Here is a 20,332-nt window from a genome sequence, read left to right as displayed (position 1 = left end):
TAGGTTGGTCATAACTTTTCTTCCAAGGAGTAAGCGTCTTTTAATTTCATGGCTGCAGTCACCATCTGCAGTGATTTTGGAGCCCCCAAAAATAAAGTCTGACACTGTTTCCACTGTTTCCCCAACTATTTCCCATGAAGTGATGGGACCAGATGCCATGATCTTCGTTTCCTGAATGTTGAGCTTTAAGCCAATTTTTCGCTCTCCTCTTTCACTTTCATCAAGAGGCTTTTTAGCTCCTCTTCACTTTCTGCCATAAGGGTGGTGTCATCTACATATCTGAGGTTATGGATATTTCTCCCGGCAATCTTGATTCCAGCTTGTGTTTCTTCCAGTCGAGCGTTTCTCATGATGTACTCTGCATAGAAGTTAAATAAGCAGGGTAACAATATACAGCCTTGACGTACTCCTTTTCCTATTTGGAACCGGTCTGTCATTCCATGTCCAGTTCTAGCTGTTGCTTCCTGAACTGCATACAGGATTCTCAAGAGGCACTTTTCTATATGTTTATAGAGTGTCAAACTTTAACTCAACAATTAAAATAGAAAACCTTTCTTTGCTTGAGGGTAGTGACTAAATCTCACCATGCTCAATAAGCACAATTTAAAAGTATTAGCACAGAAAATGGCAAACAGTGATAAAACTTCCTATCACGGGTGTTAACTACCAAAATAACTCTGTCATCTTTATAAGATGGCATCTGGTCCCATCACTTCATGGGAAATAGATGGGGAAACAGTAGAAACAGTGTCAGACTTTATTTTTGGGGGCTCCAAAATCCCTGCAGATGGCGACTGCAGCCATGAAATTAAAAGACACTTACTCCTTGGAAGAAAAGTTATGACCAACCTAGATAGCATATTCGAAAGCAGAGACATTACTTTGCTGACTAAGGTCCGTCTAGTCAAGGCTATGGTTTTTCCTGTGGTCATGTATGGATGTGAGAGTTGGACTGTGAAGAAGGCTGAGTGTCGAAGAATTGATGCATTTGAACTGTGGTGTTGGAGAAGATTCTTGAATGTCCCTTGGACTGCAAGGAGATCCAACCAGTCCATTCTGAAGGAGATCAACCCTGGGATCTCTTTGGAAGGAATGATGCTAAAGCTGAAGCTCCAGTACTTTGGACACCTCATGCAAAGAGTTGACTCATTGGAAAAGACTCTGATGCTGGGAGAGATTGGGGGCAGGAAGAGAAGGGGATGACCGAGGATGAGATGGCTGGATGGCATCACGGACTCAATGGACGTGAGTCTGTGTGAACTCCGGGAGATGGTGATGGACAGGGAGGCCTGGCGTGCTGCAATTCATGGGGTTGCAAAGAGTTGGCCACAACTGAGCAACTGAAATGAACTGAACTGAACTGAACTGAACTGATATCAGATACAAAAATAAAATCTTTCACAGAATTATCAGTCTTCAGGGAAATGCAAATCAAAGTCACAAGATGCCACTTCATAAACGCTGAGACGACTACCATGGAAAAAGAAAGATAATAAACGTTTATTAGGATATGGAAAAACTGGAACTCTCACACACTGTATTATGGGAATGTGAAATAGAGTAGACACTGTGGAGGATAGTCTTCCAGTTCCTCCAAAGGTAAACATAGTTACCATATGACCTAGCAAGTCTACTCCTAGGTATACACTTGAGAAATTGAAAATATATCTCTATCCTGCAACCTGTACACAGATATTCATAGCAGCATTATTTTTAATAGCCAAAAAGTCGAAATCAATCAAATGTCCATCAACAAATGAATGGCTACCTAATATGTGATCTATCCCATTGTTATTGTTGTTCAGTCACAAAGTCCTGTCCAACCTTTTGAGATTCATGGACTGCAGCCCGCCAGATTCTTCTGTCCATGGGATTTTCCAGGTGAATGGAACGGTTTACCAACTATATTTCAATAAATCTATTTTAAAAGACTGAATCTTTATTGATACTTTCAAAAACCTATTTCCCCTTTCCTCATGGAACCCAATGGTATTCTTCCCAGTATAGAATGCATGATGACACTACAGTGTTAGAAAAATATCGGTCTTCTACTGCCGAATATTCTACTGGCTAGAAGAATATCAGTCTTCTACTGGTCGATCTTCTGCTGGCAATTCTAGACAAGTTCATCTTCCAACAGTTCAGCAGACAGCAATTTACATCTAAATAATAAGAGAATAGAAGCACTGACCCATCAGGCAAGATAACGTGATTTAGCTTTTCAACAAAAACATCTTAGAAGTTTCTCAGTCAGTTTCAACTTCTGTGTATCTTAATTTGATTGTTATGTAAAAATGATCAGTAATCACATTTTGGCTAATAAATTCTCAGAAGCTGAATGAGGGAAAAGGTGGGTAGATATCAAGTGAAAAAAACAGGCTCTAATTTATGTCATCTAATAACCATGTCGAATGGTTTGCTTGGAAACAAACCGAGATTATTCTGTCATTTTTAAGACTGCACCCAAGTACAGCATTTCAGACACTTGTTGACTATGAGGGCAACTCCATTTCTTCTAAGGGATACCTGCCTACAGTAGTAGACATAATGGTCATCGGAATTAAACTGGCTCATTCCCATCCATTTTAGTTCACTGCCTCCTAAGATGTTGATATCCACTTCTACCATCTTCTGCTTGACATGTTCAATTTACTTTGATCCACAGACTTAACATTCCAGGTTCCTATGGAATATTGTTCTTTACAGCATCAGACTTTACTTTCACCAACAGAAACATCCACAGCTGAGCATCATTTCCATGTTGGCCCAAACACTTCATTTTTTATGGAGCTGTTACTATTAATAATGGTCCTTCTCCAATTACATATTGGACACATTCTGACCTGGAGGGCTCGGCTTTTCATATTGTCGATGGAGTTCTTCAGGCAAAAATACTTAAGCCAGTTGCCATTTCCTTCTTCAGCAGACCATGTTTTGTCAGAACTCTTCCCTATGATCCATCTGTTTTAGGCATCCATGCATGGCATGGATCATAGTTTTCCTGAGTTACACAAGCCTCTTGGCCATCATAAGACTGCAATCTCAAAAACAACAGAATAATCAAGGTTCGTTTCCAGGGCAAACCATGCAACATTACAGTAATTCAAGTCTATACCCCAAGCACTGATACTGATGAAGCTGAAGCTGACAAGATGTATGATGATCTAAAACACCTTCTCAGTTCAGTTCAGTTCAGTCGCTCAGTCATGTCCGACTCTTTGCGACCCCATGAGTTGTAGCACACCAGATCTCCCTGTCCATCACCAACTCCGGGAGTTCACTCAGACTCACATCCATCGAGTTAGTGATACCATCCAGCCATCTCATCCTCTGTTGTCCCCTTTTCCTCCTGCCCCCAATCCCTCCCAGCATCAGAGTCTTTTCCAATGAGTCAACTCTTCGCATGAGGTGGCCAAAGTACTGGAGTTTCAGCCTTAGCATCATTCCTTCCAAAGAAATCCCAGGGCTGATCTCCTTCAGAATGGACTGGGTGGATCTCCTTGCAGTCCAAGGGACTCTCAAGAGTTTTCTCCAACACCACAATTCAAAAGCATCAATTCTTTGGAGCTCAGCTTTCTTCACAGACCAACTCTCCCATCCATACATGACCACAGGAAAAACCATAACCTTGACTAGATGGACCTTTGTTGGCAAAGTAATGTCTCTCCTTTTCAATATGTTATCTAGATTGGTCATAACTTTCCTTCCAAGGAGTAAGCATCTTTTAATTTCATGGCTGCAGTCACCATCTGCAGGGATTTTGGAGCCCCCCCAAAATAAAGTCAGACATGGTTTCCACTGTTTCCCCATCTATTTCCCATGAAGTGATGGGACCAGATGCCATGATCTTCGTTTCCTGAATGTTGAGCTTTAAACCAACTTTTTCACTCTTCCCTTTCACTTTCATCAAGAGGCTTTTGAGTTCCTCTTCACTTTCTGCGATAAGGGTGGTGTCATCTGCATATCTGAGGTTATTGATATTTCTCCCGGCAATCTTGATTCCACCTTCTGCTTCTTCCAGCCCAGCATTTCTCATGATGTACTCTGCATATAAGTAAAATGAGCAGGGTGACAATATACAGCCCTGACGTACTCCTTTTCCTATTTGGAACCAGTCTGTTGTTCCATGTCTAGTTCTAGCTGTTGCTTCCTGACCTGCATATAGGTTTCTTAAGAGGCAGGTCAGGTGGTCTGGTATTCCTATCTCTTTCAGGATTTTGACAGTTTATTGTGATCCATATAGTCAACACCTTCTAGAACTAAGAAAAAGATGTCCTTTCCATCGTAGGGGATTGGAGTGCAAAAGTACGAAGTCAAGAGATACCCAAAATAATAAGCAACTTTTGCCATGGACTACAAATGAAGCAGTGAAAAGGACAAGAGAGCTTTGTCAAGAGAACACGTTGGTCACAATGAACAGCCTTTTCCAACAAACCAAGAGATGACTCTATACATGGTATCACCATGTATGCCCATGTGTAGAGTCTATACCAAATGGGACTCTGCACATGGACTTTGATTTTGGATGGTCAATATCAAAATCAGATTGATTATGTTCTTTGCAAGCCCAAGATGGAAAAGCTCTATTCAGTCTGCAAAAACAAGACCTGGAGCTGACTGTGCTTCAAATCATCAACTCCTTACTGCAAAATTCAGGCTCAAGTTAAAGAAAATAGGGAAAACCACTAGGCCATTCAGGTATGACCTAAATCAAATTCCTTATGATTATACAGTAGAGGTGAAAAATAGATTCAAGGGATTAGATCTGGGAGATAAATTTTGCAGAACTAGGAACAGAGGTTCGAAACATTGCACAGGAGGCAGTGAAAAAAGCCATCCCAAATAAAGAAAAAGAATTGCAAGAAGGCAAAGAGGATGTCTAAGGAGGCTATACATATAAGTTGAGGGAAGACTATAAGCAAAAGGCAAGGGAGAAAGGGAAAGATATATCCAACTGAAGGTAGAGGTCTAGAGAATAACAAAGAAAGATAAGAAGGCCTTTTTAATTGAACAATGGAAAAAAAAAAACAGAGGAAAACAAAAAAATTGGTAAGACTAGAGGTCTTTTCAAGAAAACTGAAGCTATCAAATGAACGTTTCATGTAGGATGGGCATGAAAAAGGACAGAAATGCTAATGACCTAACAGAAGCAGAAGAGATTAAGAAGAAGCAAGAATTCACAGAACTATACAAAAAAAGCTCTCAATGATCTGGATAACCACAATGGTGTGGTCACTCATCTAGAGCCAAACATCTTGGAGTATAAATTCAAGAGGTGTTAGGAAGCATTATTAAAAACAAAGCTAATGGAGGTGATAGAATTTCAGTTGAGCTATTTCAAATCCTAAAAGATGATGCTCTTAAAGTGCTGCACTCAATAGGCCAACAAATTTAGGAAAACTCAGCAATGGCCACAGGACTGAAAGAGGCCAATTTTCATTCCAATTCCAAGAAGGGCAATGCCAAAGGATGTTCAAACTACTGAAAAACTGCACTCATTTCACATGCTAGCAAGGTTATGTTCAAATCCTTTAAGCTAGACTTCAACAGTATGTGAATGGAGAATTTCCAGATGTACAAGCTGGGTTTCAAAGAGGCAGAGGAACCAGAGATCAAATTGGCAACATTAGTTGGATGATGGAGAATGCAAGAGAGTTCCAGAAAAACATCTACTTCTGCTTCATTGAGTAAGCCAAAACCTTTCACCATATGCATCACAACAAACTAGAAAATTCTTAAAGAGACATAAGTACCAGACCACCTGATCTATCTCCTGAGAAACCTGCATGTGGATCAAGAAGTAACAGAACCAGACATGGAACAACAGACTGGTCTGAAATTGGAAAAGGAGTATGACAAGGTTATATAGTCACCCTGCTTATTTAAGTTTTATGCAGAGCACATCATGTGCAATGCACTGGATTTCACTGGATTTGGCTGGATGAAATATGAGCTAGAATCAAGACTGCTGGGAGAAATATCAACAGCCTCAGATATGTAGATGATACCACTCTAATAGGAGAAAGTGAAGAGGAACTCAAGAGCCTCTTGATGAAGGTGAACAAGGAGAGTGAAAATGCTGGCTTGAAACTCAACATTAAAAAAATTTCACATCATGGCATCCAGTACCATCACTTCATGACAAACAGAAAGAGAAAAAAGTGTAAGCAGTGGCAGATTTTCTTTTCTTGGGCTCCAAAACCACAGTGGACATTGACGGCAAGCTAGAAATTAAAAGACACTTGCTCCTTGGAAGGAAAGTTATGACAAGCCTAGACAGGTATTAAAAGGCAGATACATCACTTTACCGACAAAAGCCCAGGTAGTCAAAGCTATGGTTTTTCCAGTAGTCCTGTATGGATGTGAGAGTTGGACCATAAAGAAGGCTGAGCGCTGAAGAACTGATGCTTTCAGAATGTGGTGCTGGAGAAGATTCTTGAGAGTCCTTGGACTGCAAGGAGACCAAACCAGTCAATCCTAAAGGAAATCAGTCCTGAATATTCACCAGAAGGACTAATGCTGAAGCTGAAGCTCCAATATTTTGGCCACCTGATGCGAAGAGTCAACTGATTAGAAAAGACCCAGATACTGGGAAAGATTGAGGCAGGAGGAGAAGGGGATGACAGAGGATGAGATGATTGGATGGCATCACCAATTCGATGGACATAAGTTTGAGCAAGCTCCGGGAATTGGTGAAGGACAGGGAAGCCTGGATTGCTGCAGTTCATGGGGTCACAAAGAGCTGGACAGGACTGAGCAACTGAAATGAATTGAACTGATGCTGGTAATAACTTATCATCTCCCTCTTTCTGTTCTTCTACAGAGAAGAAAAGAAAGAGGAATTTCTTGCTTCTTCAATTTTCAGTAATCTTTCACTTTGTCAGAGATTCATTCCTTCCGAGGTAGAAAGTGGCTTCTCAGCATAGGCAGACAGAGTTAATGCTTTAAAGAAATGTGTCCTCTCTTTATTTGTTTCTGACAAACATAGGCCCTCACTGACTTCTGTGAGTTTCTTCACATAACTTTTAATAAAACTTCATCAGTCTAAGTCTTTAATGACTCTGATTTATTGCGCCGCTTACATATGTAAGTTTAATTCCCTATATCTACATAGCAGTAAACCATTTTTCTTCAGCTGTTAAGAGTTAATTTCAATACTTTAAGCATGATGAAAATATGCACCAGATTCTTTCTTGTGGAATATTTTATCTCCAGCACCTATACAGAGTATAGTGAAATTTTATTAAAAATTAAACCACTGGAAGAGTTACATGAATCTGTTTCTTTTAATACCATGAAGTATATCAAATATCAAGCCCATAATATCTTAAGTTTTAACATGAGATTGTTTGTTTTACAAAAAAAAAGACTGAATTCTCTTTCAGATCAGAATGTAGCTTCCTAAATCCAAAAAGGACATTAGTTATATCTGCAGTTCATAAATAGGTTGTCAATCACTGGTAAAATTCAAAAACTCCATGCATATTTATTGTTACATTCATTTTAAACAAACATTGCAAAATACCATACACAGTGTGAGAAATGTCACCTAAATGCTAAGAAATCCTGTAAATATCAATTCTTAATGATAGGTTCCTTGCCTATTATTAAAATAAATATCACCTTCTGGTCCACTTAATTTTGCTGAATACCATCACATATGAGTTAGCTGTAATGATTCAAAATATCTAGTTATGTTTTTTTTCTCCATCATTTCTCAATTTTTCTGCTATCCCCTAAAGTCATAATTCATTTGAAAATTAAATGTAAGAATGATTACAGACCTCCATCCATCTTTCTGAAGATAACTGAAGGCTCCATCAACAACACTTGCAAAGAACTGCCCTCCTGTGATGAAGAGCGTATTAATGGTGACTAATCGACCTCTTAAATTGGGGGGTGAGACCTCAGCAATGTACACTGGCACCGTCATAGAAGCAATGCCTGTAAAGAAAGAATGGAAAGTAAACATCAGACATCATTCAAGATTTCTGCTGTCACAGATGTCAAGACAGACTGAGACATATACACACACATGTATGGGGGCTTAGTTTTCTATTTTAAACAAAGGTTTACCACATATTTAAAGATTTTGTTTATAACTAGTAACTACTAAATATAAGTAAAGACATGTTAAATACCAATCTATAAATATCATTTTTTCATATTATCACTTGAAAGTCCACAAATGAAAGTAATCCTAGAGATCTCAGATAACTTTAGAAAGCATGTTTAAGTATCCTTTAAAACTTTATGAAGACTAAAAATAGGAAAATGCTCTCTAGATAGAATATAATCATTGAAATATCATTAGTCCATATGGAAATGTAATCAGGCAATGGTGAGAATAAAAAATTATCCCCAAATACACATTAACTATTCAAAGTTATAAAAACAACAAAACTCTTAATTTCTTTCCTAATTAGATGTCCATACATTAGATCACCTTACTCAATTGGCTAGATGTACATTTCAGAAAGAGCTTGCAATGGATAATAATTTGGGAATTTACAGTCTTCAAAAACAGATGATCTTAACCATAAAATAGATGATTTGGGGAAAACATGCATTTGGTTATATTTGCTTTAAAGCTTTTTCTATATAAAATTAATACAGTATAATCTATGGCAGCAATTCTCAAACTGCACTAGAATCACTAGTGCGGCTTTCTTTAAAAAAAAAAAAGGATACATTCACCTCAGCCACCCTAAGCCTATTCAGTAGAAAACTACAGAGGTGGGAGATGAGCCTGTCTTTTAAAAATCCTCCAGGTGACCCTGATGTTTTAAAACACCACGTGTTTAAAAACTACAGTACTATGGCATACAACTTTAAAACAATCTCAAATTATTTCTTAAAATAAAATCTTGGTCCTGCTGGCCATAGCTAGTTCGCTTCCCAGGGGCACTTCCAGATATGTCTGGTTATTTAACCAAAATCTAACATCTAATCAATACTCACCAAAAGCATAGTGAAAGCAATTAAGCAGGATTATCTCACATAATTTAATCTCTTTATACTGTAGACAATATAAATCAATGACCAGATGACACTATAACATCAATGGGTTGCATAATAGACCCATGTAGAATTGTTTTTAATGAATTGATCTTTGTAATGCCAAAAAATAGCCTGCTGCAGTTGAAAGTAACAGCACTAAGAAACCTGTTGCTGTGCTTTTGGGGACAAAGACGACTATCGGGCTACAGCCCATGAAATGGTAAAAAGCTGGACATGCCTAAGTGATTGAGCACACACACATGCTTTCTGTACAAGGGCTGAAAAGGTGCCATTTACCACCTTCTGACAACAGGAGGAATTTCTCTCTAGTTTCAGTAGTTGCAACAGTTATGCTTCTGAATAAGTGATTTGTGTTTCCTTATGGGCATTATAAATCACATAGCCATCTTTCATCTCCCGTATTATGTAGGAAGTCAGTGAGGCTCACTTCACCAAGTGTTTTGGACTTCATGGTTATTTATTTTGTGAGTTAAATTCCTTCCTGATACCACAATCATCTCCAATCTTATCTATTTTAAATATATTTTGCTATATATTTATTTGCTTTGTTCAAAGGTAGCATAAATAAACATATCAACAAGACTTAAATAGTACATATATCTACTTCTAGAATATATTCACTGTATTGTTGAAAACTACTGGTAAATATTTATTGAATTTGCACACAAGTCAGAACATTAAGTCTCAGAACTATATACTCTGTAGTTTCAACCAATGTTATTTGCTTCTGGAGTATGTGTTAATATACGGCTACAGTGAAAAGAATCATACTATTTTATGAGTTCCACAAAATAATAAGTATATAATAGCAGACAAAGTAAGAATAGCTATTATAATTAAATCATCACCTAAACTGCTGAAAGTTTCCATCTGACTCCTAATCAGTTTAATAGCACAGACTACTCTAAATTGGCTTTCATCTAACTTAGGCAACATTTGAGAGAGAAGAGCATGAGCCTAAAAAATGTGGAACCACATGAGGTTTTCTCAGGGATAAATGGAGTGTAAAGCACAATATGTACAGAGATGAGAGGCAGACAAAGCCCAAATCATGGAAGAAGTATCCTTTAATCAACAAGTGTACAATGAATACTCGATCTGAGCTGCATACTGTGGTTAGCACAGTGGAAGAAGTGCTACAGGAGAGAGACATGCCTTCTGACTTCATGCTAAGGCTTACTGGGCAAATGTGTTAGAACAAGTTAATAGATTTCAAGTGCAATGGGTCTCATCACAGGAAAAACATGGGGAACAAGCGTGTGTGTGTGTGCTCAGTCATGTCCAATCCTTTGCAACCATGGACTATAGCAAGCTGGGCTCCTCTGTCCATGGAATTTTCCAGGCAAGAATACTGGAATCGGTTGCCATTTTCTATTCCAGAAGCTCCTCCAGATCCAGAGATCAAACCTGAGTGGAACCAGAATCTATAGCAAAGGGATTGGGCCCTGCCTGAGAAGTCAGAGAAATCTTGGATGAGGAGGTTGGTGAATGGGGTAGAGGGTGAGGAAGGTGAAAGATACTTTAGACATCCAGACCCAGCTTAGACAAAGGCTTTGAGGCAGGAAGAGATGCATCCTGTTAATAAGCGGACTACTTTTAGAGACATAAGCAGAAACCAGCCAGAGTATACGGGATCTTAGAGGCCGTATTGTTATTTAGTCACTAAGTCTTTTGCAACCCCATGGACTGTAGTCTGCCAGGCTCCTCTGTTAATGGGAGTTCCCAGGCAAGAATACTGGAGAGGTTTGCCATCTCTTCCCCCAGGGGATCTTCCCAACCCAGAAATCAAACGCGAATCTCCTGCATTACCGGTGGCTTCTTGACCACTGAGCCACCTAGGAAGCAGAGACCATATTAAAGGCTTGGTACTCAAAAGCCTTTGAACAGTGTAACGGAGGAAAAGGCATAACTGAATCCATGTTTTAAAATGATCTTTCTGGTTGGAATGTGGAAAACAGTTTGCAGGGAAACAAGGAGTTCAGTGGCAGAAGTAGAGATTGGGTAAAATGGAGATTCTAGAAGGATATATTCAGTATCTAGGATGAAGGGAATGTGAATGGAACTGTGAAGGATGAGGAGAGGAAGAATTTGAGAACGATGTTCAGATGTTCAAAATAAGCAACTAAGAGCATGATGGACACTTAATAAGAAGATAAGGGTATCAGACGAGAAGGAAATTTATATGGACGATAAGGTCAAGTTTTAGACAGGCTGAATCAGAGGTGTTCTGTGAAATAAACAAGTAAATAACAAGTAAAACATTCTATAAGTGTGCTGGAAATACAGGTTATTTACATGTAAATGTTCCCAGACTCCTCTTTTTGCCTACTCAAATAAGAGTCTTTGCCAAACTAACTAACCTTTCCTTCCTCTCTCATCTTCAAGGGAGAATCTGGTCTTTGCCAGCCTAATTCTTGGGCTGTTATCATGGCAGGCAAAAAGGGATAGAGAAGAAAACATGGGCCAAACATTGTTTGTGAGAAGATCAAATGAGAAAAAGTCTGCAAGGAGCTGTGAGTCTCAGGGTCAGTATGGAAAACTGGGAGCACATAACACAGGGACTAATTGAGGTTTGACTGGGGGTAGAGATGAGGGTGGATAAAACATTTTTTTAAATATTGAATTATACCCTCCATGCTATTATATTCTTGGAGACTTGAGTAAAAAGTAGTATTACAATTTAATTACTTTTAGTTGCTGGACAGTATTTCTTTAAATGCAATGTCAAACTGAGACTGGGCCCAGTAGAGTTTGAGAGCTGCACAAATACTTGGAACTCAAAAGATGGTTCTGTATGAAAGGTACATATTAACTGAAACCATGGGAATGTAAGAGATTTCCCAAAAATGGAATACAAGAAGAATGCCTAGAACTGAGTCCTGAAAAATTTCAATATTTAGAAAAAAAGAAAGTGACCAGCAAGCAATTACCTTACCCTTGAATATTATGTTACTTTCTACAATCTTTTTATGTTACCATTTTGCATTCCATGTAAGGTCATCCTTTAAAAAGTAGGTGGGACAGGTATCATTCACTACTCCCTTAGGAAAGATAAAGAACCCCAGCTTCAGAGACAATAAGAGGTATTCAGAAAGTCGCATAGCCAAGTTAATGTCAAAGTGGATCTCACAGACTCAGGTCCCCTAGTCTTCGTAATGTGTCACTGGAAGACTGACTGCTGTGTCTCTGTTTCAAATATGACCCTTTGGAAATACGTCAGGAACATTTTATTTTTGGCCCTACTACTTTAGCATTACTTTGCCAACAAAGGTCTGTCTTGTCAAGGCAATGGTTTTTCCAGTAGTCCTGTATGGATGTGAGAGTTGGACTATAAAGAAAGCTGAACGCCAAAGAACGGATGCTTTTGAACTGTGGTCTTTAGAGTCCCTTGGACTGCAAGGAGATCCAACTAATCCATCCTAAAGGAAATCAGTCCTGAATATTCATTGGAAGGACTGATGTTGAAGCTGAAACTCCAATACTTTGGCCACCTGATGCGAAGAGCTGACTCATTAGAAAAGACCCTGATGCCAGGAAAGATTGAGGGCAGGAGGAGAAGGGGCCGACAGAGGATGAGATGGTTAGATGGCATCATTGACTCAATGGACATGAGTTTGAGTAAACTCCAGGAGCTGGTGATGGACAGGGAAGCCTGGCATGCTGAGGTCCATGGGGTCGCAAAGAGTCGGACATGAATGAGTGACTGAACTGAACTGAACTGACCTGACCTTAGCAGGCACACATGAACTTCAAGGGGCAGGAGGGCCTGATCTCTTCTCTGCTCCTATTACCTGCTATGTGACTTACTGCCAGCAGGTGTCGTGTTAAGTAACAAAAATGAGAACGGAATGTGAATAACTATATAATTTCAAGCTCAGTTCAGTTCAGTCGCTCAGTCGTGTTCGACTCTTTCAAGCTAGACAAGTTTAAAGTCTCCTTTTACAAAACTGCTTAATGAAGATGGAGAACTATAAAAGAAAGCCAATAATCAGGAAGAGTAGTAGACTTCAGGTTCACTATACTCACAACTCTCCAATATATGTATGTTAAGCATGGGCCCTGTTAATTCACTTTGCTGTTAATAACACAACACACATGGAGATGTGCTCAGTCGTGTCTGACTCTGTGATCCCAAGAACTGTAGCCCATTAGGTTCCTCTGTCCACAGAATTTCCCAGGCAAGAATACTGGAGTGGGTTGCCATTTTCTTCTCCAGGGGATCCTCCAAACTGAGAGAGCAAACTCATGTCTCTCGCATCTCCTGCATTGGCAGAAAGATTCTTTACCACTATGTTCTTATGAAGGAGAGTCTAAGTGCTTCATGCATGCATTAGTCGCTCAGTTGTGTTCAGCTCTTTGCGACTTGTCCATGGGATTCTCCAGGCAAGAATACTGGAGTGGACTGCTGTTCCCTTCTCCAAAGTGCTTCATAAACAGATGTAATTAATAATATTTAAAGTTTAGAAGTATTCTAGAAAGAAAAAAAAAGTATTCTAGAAAGAGCTTTTGATTTCTTCCCTATTTCAAAATAAATATCTCATAAAGAAAAGACAAATTATTTATTATACACATTAAACAGACTTCCCAGGTGCCGCTACTGGTAAAGAACCAGCCTGCCAGTGCCGAAGACATAAGAAACCCTGGTTTGATCCCTGGGTCAGGAGGATCCCCTGGAGGAGGAAATGGCAACCCACTCCAGTATTCTTGCCTGGAGAATCCCATGGACAGAGGAGCCTGGTGATTTATGGTCCTTAGATTTGCAAAGAGTCGGAGACAACTGAAGTGACTGAGCACAGAAAGTCATGAGTTAAAACTAACATACAGAGTATAGTAGTACAAAGTGTTATTAATAGCTTACTAGAGTAAATACAACCACAAAAACCTGTGTTGGTATTATTTTTGAATTTTTTTTTCTTTTTATTATCATTATTATTTTTTTACTTTACAATATTGTATTGGTTTTGCCACACATCAACATGAGTCTGCACGAGTGTACACGTGTTCCTAATCCCGAACCCCCCTCCCACCCCCTCGCCCCCCTACACCATCCCTCTGGGTCATCCCAGTGCATCAGCCCCAAGCATCCTGCATCGAACCTAGACTGGCGATTCATTTCTTATATGATATTATACATGTTTCAATGCCATTCTCCCAAATCATCCCACCCTCTCCCTCTCCCACAGAGTCCAAAAGACTGTTCTATACATCTGTATCTCTTTTGCTGTCTCACATACAGGGTTATCATTACCATGTTTCTAAATTCCATATATATGCGTTAGTATACTGTATTGGTGTTTTTCTTTCTGGCTTACTTCACTCTGTATAATCGGCTCCAGTTTCATCCACCTCATTAGAACTGATTCAAATGTATTCTTTTTAATGGCTGAGTAACACTCCATTGTGTATATGTACCACAGCTTTCTTATCCATTCCTCTGCTGATGGACATCTAGGTTGCTTCCATGTCCCGACTATTATAAACAGTGCTGCGATGAACATTTTCAAATATTTTTGAAAGTTTTATCCCTTACAAAATAAAAAAGTCTACATCAAAGAAAACTTATTATCATGTTTAGCTTGAGGAGTCTCACCAGAAAACTGCACCTTAGCCACTGCAGTACAACCCAATTCACACATTCTAATACCGCCAAGCTGATTCACCATAAATGGCACAAAATGCTCTTGAGCTCAAAAGTTGGCTTTCAAACACTGCTGGAAGTCCTTTTAAAGCCTTGAGTCAGAAGTATAAATAATCTCATAACCAAATAGAATCAGAAAATCCTGTTGCAATGGGTAAATACCCAAGAATCACAACAGCCTCTCCACACAATAAGCCAAGCAGCAACTAATTAGCTTCCTAGAAGCACATGAAGCTAACGTCTAATAATAATGCTTGAACAAGAATGATTATGATGTCCTAATTTCATTTTATAAATTATTGCTCTATGACCTGTAAAGAAATTTTAATAGCAAAAATTTGTCCAAACAAATGGCATCTTTCACTGTAACTGTCTCAGTTTTGCTGTCCTGCCCAGGACTGGTATGTCTGTATTCTTCTAAATATCGAGTATCTACATGTACCAGGTTATTAACACGTTAGAATTTAGTTTTAGTTTTTGTTTCTTTCCTGAATAATAAGACATGTGATACCTTGATTTTGGACTTCTGACCTCCAGAGCAGTGAGATAAAAAATTCCTTTTAAGTTTAAAAAAAAAAAAAAAAACTCTGCTGGGCAGCTTCAAAATGCAATAAGCCCCAAAGTGATGAAAACATATACAACACATTGTGCTTAAAATGGAAGAGCCGGGTAATGAGAAAGATTCTATCTATAAGGATAACTAGCAGAGTTTATGTTCTACAGCATTAAAAAGCTCCTAAGAAAGTATTACAAACATCACCATCATTTCAACTCAGTTAAGTCTCTCACAGACTAAATGGCCTCTTCCTTTACACTACTTGAGAACATTCTATTGACCTGCTCATGTCCTTTTTAACTGGTAACAGTTCAGTAGAACCTGTATCACATTACTTCTCAAAGCAGGACTACCAGCCCTTTAATGAAATGTTCATATCTCATGTTGTCGTTGTCTATGTGTTAAGCACAGACCTGGGATTATGGTCGTTCCTTAGTACTATGGGATGAATACACAAAACCATATCCTTTTAACCTTGTGTTAATAGACGCTATTCATTAGGGAAAATTTGAAAACTACATATAAGAAGTAAGGTAATTAAAAATCCTCTCTAATCATACCACCCATAGATAACCATTATTAAAATTTGGCTATAACTTGCAGTATTTTTTCCATAAGTCTTTAAAAGTAGCTTTAACTCATTATATTGCAAATATTATTATTGTCCATGAAGGGGTCTCAAACTTCTTAAATAAGTTAGGCAGGTACCATAAATATAGAAGCTGACTGAGCATAAGACATAATGTATAAAGCTGCTTACACAAGTAAGGTACAAAAAATTCTTTTTGCCAAAGAAAACAGTCAAACAAAATACATTGTTATGTAGCCATATATAATAATCTTGATACTAGTTTAGTACCCTTATAGCAAAAAATCATTTTAAGTAACAGTGTAACATTTCAGCATTCAGATAAGGAGAAAAAAGAAGCCCTGCTGGAAAACAGAGATGTAGCAAGGTAGGAAAAGAACAGAGAAGGAAAAAAATTATTTATGGGGAGAGACAGCAAATATAGAAATTATTAGATGTGTAACCAATGGCACCCCACTCCAGTACTCTTGCCTGGAAAGTCCCATGGACGGAGAAGCCTGGTAGGCTGCAGTCCATGGGGTCGCTAAGAGTCAGACACGACTGAGCGACTTCACTTTCACTTTTATGCATTGGAGAAGGAAATGGCAACCCACTCCAGTGTTCTTGCCTGGAGAATCCCAAGGACGGGGGAGCCTGGTGGGCTGCCGTCTACGGGGTCGCATGGAGTCGGACACGACTGAAGTGACTTAGCAGCAGCAGCAGCAAGATACTTTTACAATAGAGTTTCAAGGTTATAAGAGAAAGACAGCTGTGTCAAATGCTACAAAAGCAGTATGCTTTTACATCTGACAAACGGAATGCACAAAGGTTAATAAGAAATCAATATATTTTCCTCAAGGCAGTAAATTCAGCAGACAGAAGCAAAAGTAGTGCTTTGCCTTAGCTCTATGTGACATCTAGAGGTAAATGTTCTAAGGACAACAATATGGACCTAAACATGAGCTAAAAGTCTGTGAATCACCTGAATATAGATTTTAATAGGTATAGATAAAATACTTAAGAAATATATATAGAATAAGATAAGCTCAGGGCTAGAAGTTGCTATAGAAATAGTCATGCAATCAATAAAAAGGTCTGAGAAATAAAATAGAAGGAACTATTAAAGAAAATATTAAAATAGCGTAACAACAAATGAACACCCTCCAAAAACTGTTCAGGTTGTTCTTCAATATACGGTTAGACCTTACCTAGAAATCAGGAACAGAAAGCCAGGAGGAGGGAATTGGTTTAAATTAAAATACAACAGAACAGAATTAAACAGGGAAATGAGTAGGGTACAGAAGGATCACAAGAATACCAAAAATTCAATAGCAGGATATATAAATAATTACAGCAGCAAATACCATACTGGAGACAGTATATAACAAAGATGAAGATGTATGAAATTTGAACTAGTGTGAAACATCAATTTGAGGTGTTCTACAAGAATGGAAAGCAGAAGTTCCAGTTCAAGATGGTGACCTAAGAAGATTCTGAACTCACTTTTTCCCAAAGACACACCAAATCTACAGCCATATGTGGAATAATTTCCTCTGGAAAAAGACTAAAAACTGGCAAAGCAACCCCTTCGTATCAGGTAAATGAGAAGCAAACATCAGGCACCTCAACATTTAAGATGGGTACCTGAGAGATGAGCCCCCAGAACATCTAGCTTTGAAGACCTATAGGACTCATATCCATGTAGACCAATGGGGCTGGAATGAACTGAGGAATGGCTCTTAAAGGGCAGTGCACAAACTCATCTGCCCCAGGGCCCAGAGGAGAAACAGCACTTTGAAAAGTGACCAGACTTTATATGAAACAGACTCGCTCTCTACTTTTAAATAAAATATTGGTCTGAGGGGCAGGAGCCTTCTGGGATATTCTGTGGGTAGGCAGGCTGGTGGGTGCCATTGCCCTGCTCTCTCTCTGCCTTGCTAAACCTGGCACCATCTCCCAACCACAACCCTTTTTTATTTTTGCTTTCCCACTAGTGTCATCTTTATGCTCCAACAAATGGGTGCCATTTTGCACACTCCCATCTGCCTTGCAAAAGCCAGTGAGTACCATCTCTTTTTCTTCAACTATTTTTCTTTTCTTTTTTTTATTTTCTTTTTACCTTTTCTCGCCATCTTTGTACTCCCCCTCTGCCATGCATCAGAGCTCCAATATCTTCCAGTGATACTTCTACATATACCTTCCAGGTATCTTCTACACATACCTGGAGTCTGGTTTTTACCCATGATTTGATTTTTGGAGCTACCACCCAAGGGATGCGTTTGATTTCCTGAAGTCCCTGACTCTGGAGGCCAGTAGGCTTGGTCCTTGAGTGCCCTTGCTATGAGAACAATTGGAAAGACAGCTCTTGGCAGACTGCCACTCCCAGATCCCTGCAGAGAAAGCAGGCTAAAATAAATCCTAGTCTTTCTTAGAAATTAGCCTATCTGCCTGTCCAGGAGCTTTGGCCTGAGGGGCTGGCTTCTGGCTTGATGCACTTGGAAGGCCTATAGAGGAGCTATCAGTGATTAAATGCAGGTGGATGCAATCTTTTCAATCTCCCTCTCTCTCACTCTAGCAAACTGTTATCTTACAGAAAGGAGCTCATGCCCTTGTCCAATACCTTGATATTTGTGGCTTCAGCCATGGAACAAACACATTTACTGACACCTGGCTCTGGTGGCCAGTGTAGTTTGGCTCACGGGTCCCACAGGACTATGATCAACAGAGAAAGAATCCTTAGACAGCTACCAGCCTGGCACAGGAAAAGGCAATAGACTCAGGAATTCAATCTATCTGTGAAAGAGGCCTATTACTATGCCATCATAGCAGCAACATGAGAGGCAGGATTCTAATAAAAACACACATCTAAGGTCTGACGATAAACCTATCTTGAGACCTTGGAGGAAGGTTATTAACTTCACATTCTCCCTCTACAGCACTCCAGAGCACCCGAATCTGCCCTGTTTTTATGACTGGTGCCCTAGTTTCTATGGCTGTTGCCTGAGATATCCCTTGATCACCTGGCTCTAGTGGCCAGGGAGTTTATATTCCTAGGTCCAACAGGACTGAAACATCAAAAAAGACAGTGCTTAGCAGGTTACCACTTCCAGAGCACAACCGACACAGCAGATTGAAACACACTCCAAGTCTTTCTGTGAAAGAAGACTCCTTGCTAGCTGTGGAGGTTCAGCCATAGGGGCAGGCTTCAGCCTTGGCACACAACTAGAGGCTATGGAGGTATGCTCAGGATTACTAGAATGGGGAACAGAAGTTTTGCATCCCACCTCTGCCTCACTAAGCTCATCAGTATGTCCCAGAAAGGAGCTAGTACACTAGTCAGAAGCCCTGATTTTTGTGACTGCTACCCAGGTGACACTGTCAGACTCCTATCTCAGAGAGTCCTCAGGGCTTAAACCGGCAGACCCATGTGACTACAGATTTGCATTCTTTAAAATTCATTGCCTGAGCATTTGCCTCCCAACCAACCTGAATCTAGATGCTGATTACTATTTTCCCCTTTGGGACATTAACTGGTCTTCACATCCCTCAATTAACAGGCACTACTTAAAATAAAACATGCTGCCTGGACAATCACAATGTTTTGAAAACCAATCAAGAGCTAGGGCAGAGTTGATTAGTAAGGTTCATCTCCTATACAAGGACAGTGTTCAAGACTGAGAGGTGGTTGTTTCATTTAATACACAGAAAACAACACAGAGATTGAATCAAAAAAAAAAAAAGAAAGAAAGAAAGAAAAGAAACCCTCTTGCCCTGTTGGTGGGAATGTAAAGTGATATAGCCACTAAGGAGAACAGTATGGAGACTCCTTAAAAAACCAGGAGTAAAACAACCATATGCCCCAACAGTTCCACTACTGGGCATGCACCCTGAGGAAATCATAATTGAAAAAGACACATGTACTCCAATATTCACTGCAGCACTATTTACAATAGCTACTACATGGAAGCAACCTAGATGCCCATCAACAGATAAATAGACAAAGAAGTTGTAGTACATATATACAATGGAATATTACTCAGCAATGAAAAGGAATGCGTTTGAGTCAGTTCTAATGAGGTGAATGAACTCAGAACCTGTTATACAGAGTGAGGGTTTCCCAGGTGGTTCTGTTGGTAAAAAACCTGCCTGCCAATGCAGAAGACATAAGAGATGCCACTTTGATCCCTGGTGCAGGAAGATCCCCTGGAAGAGGGCATGGCAACCCACAGCAGTATTCTTGCCTGGAGAATCTCAAGGAGAGAGGAGCCTGGTGGGCTATGGTTCATGGGGTTGCAAAGAGTCAGACATGATTAAAGTGACTTAGTATGCATGCATATACAGAGTGAAATCAGAAAGAGAAAAATAAATATCATATATTAATGCACATATATGGAATCTAGAAACATGATACTGGTAAACCTATCTGCAGGGCAGCAGTGAGAAACAGACAGAGAGAACAGGAGGTGCAGGGGTGGTAGGCGAAGGTGGGATGAATTGAGGAAATAGTATGAAAACATACATTACCACATGAAGAATAGATAGCCAGGGG

At 39.5% G+C, this 20,332-nt stretch overlaps 1 protein-coding gene across 1 annotated transcript in view; it reads right to left on the bottom strand.

Moving 5' to 3' along the window:
- The window catches only part of SLC2A13 (solute carrier family 2 member 13), a 504,156-nt gene that overhangs the window by 413,787 nt on the left and 70,037 nt on the right, over positions 1-20,332 (bottom strand). The window contains exon 2 of the mRNA XM_018047921.1: positions 7,785-7,944. Within this exon, the coding sequence (XP_017903410.1) occupies positions 7,785-7,944 (160 nt within the window). The remainder of the gene's footprint in view (positions 1-7,784; positions 7,945-20,332) is intronic.

The sequence above is a fragment of the Capra hircus genome, chromosome 5 (assembly GCF_001704415.2).
Source record: "Capra hircus breed San Clemente chromosome 5, ASM170441v1, whole genome shotgun sequence".
Taxonomy (NCBI): Eukaryota; Metazoa; Chordata; class Mammalia; order Artiodactyla; family Bovidae; genus Capra; species Capra hircus.
The sequence above is the reverse complement of the archived record's forward strand: the minus strand, read 5'-3'. Positions and strand labels throughout refer to the sequence as shown.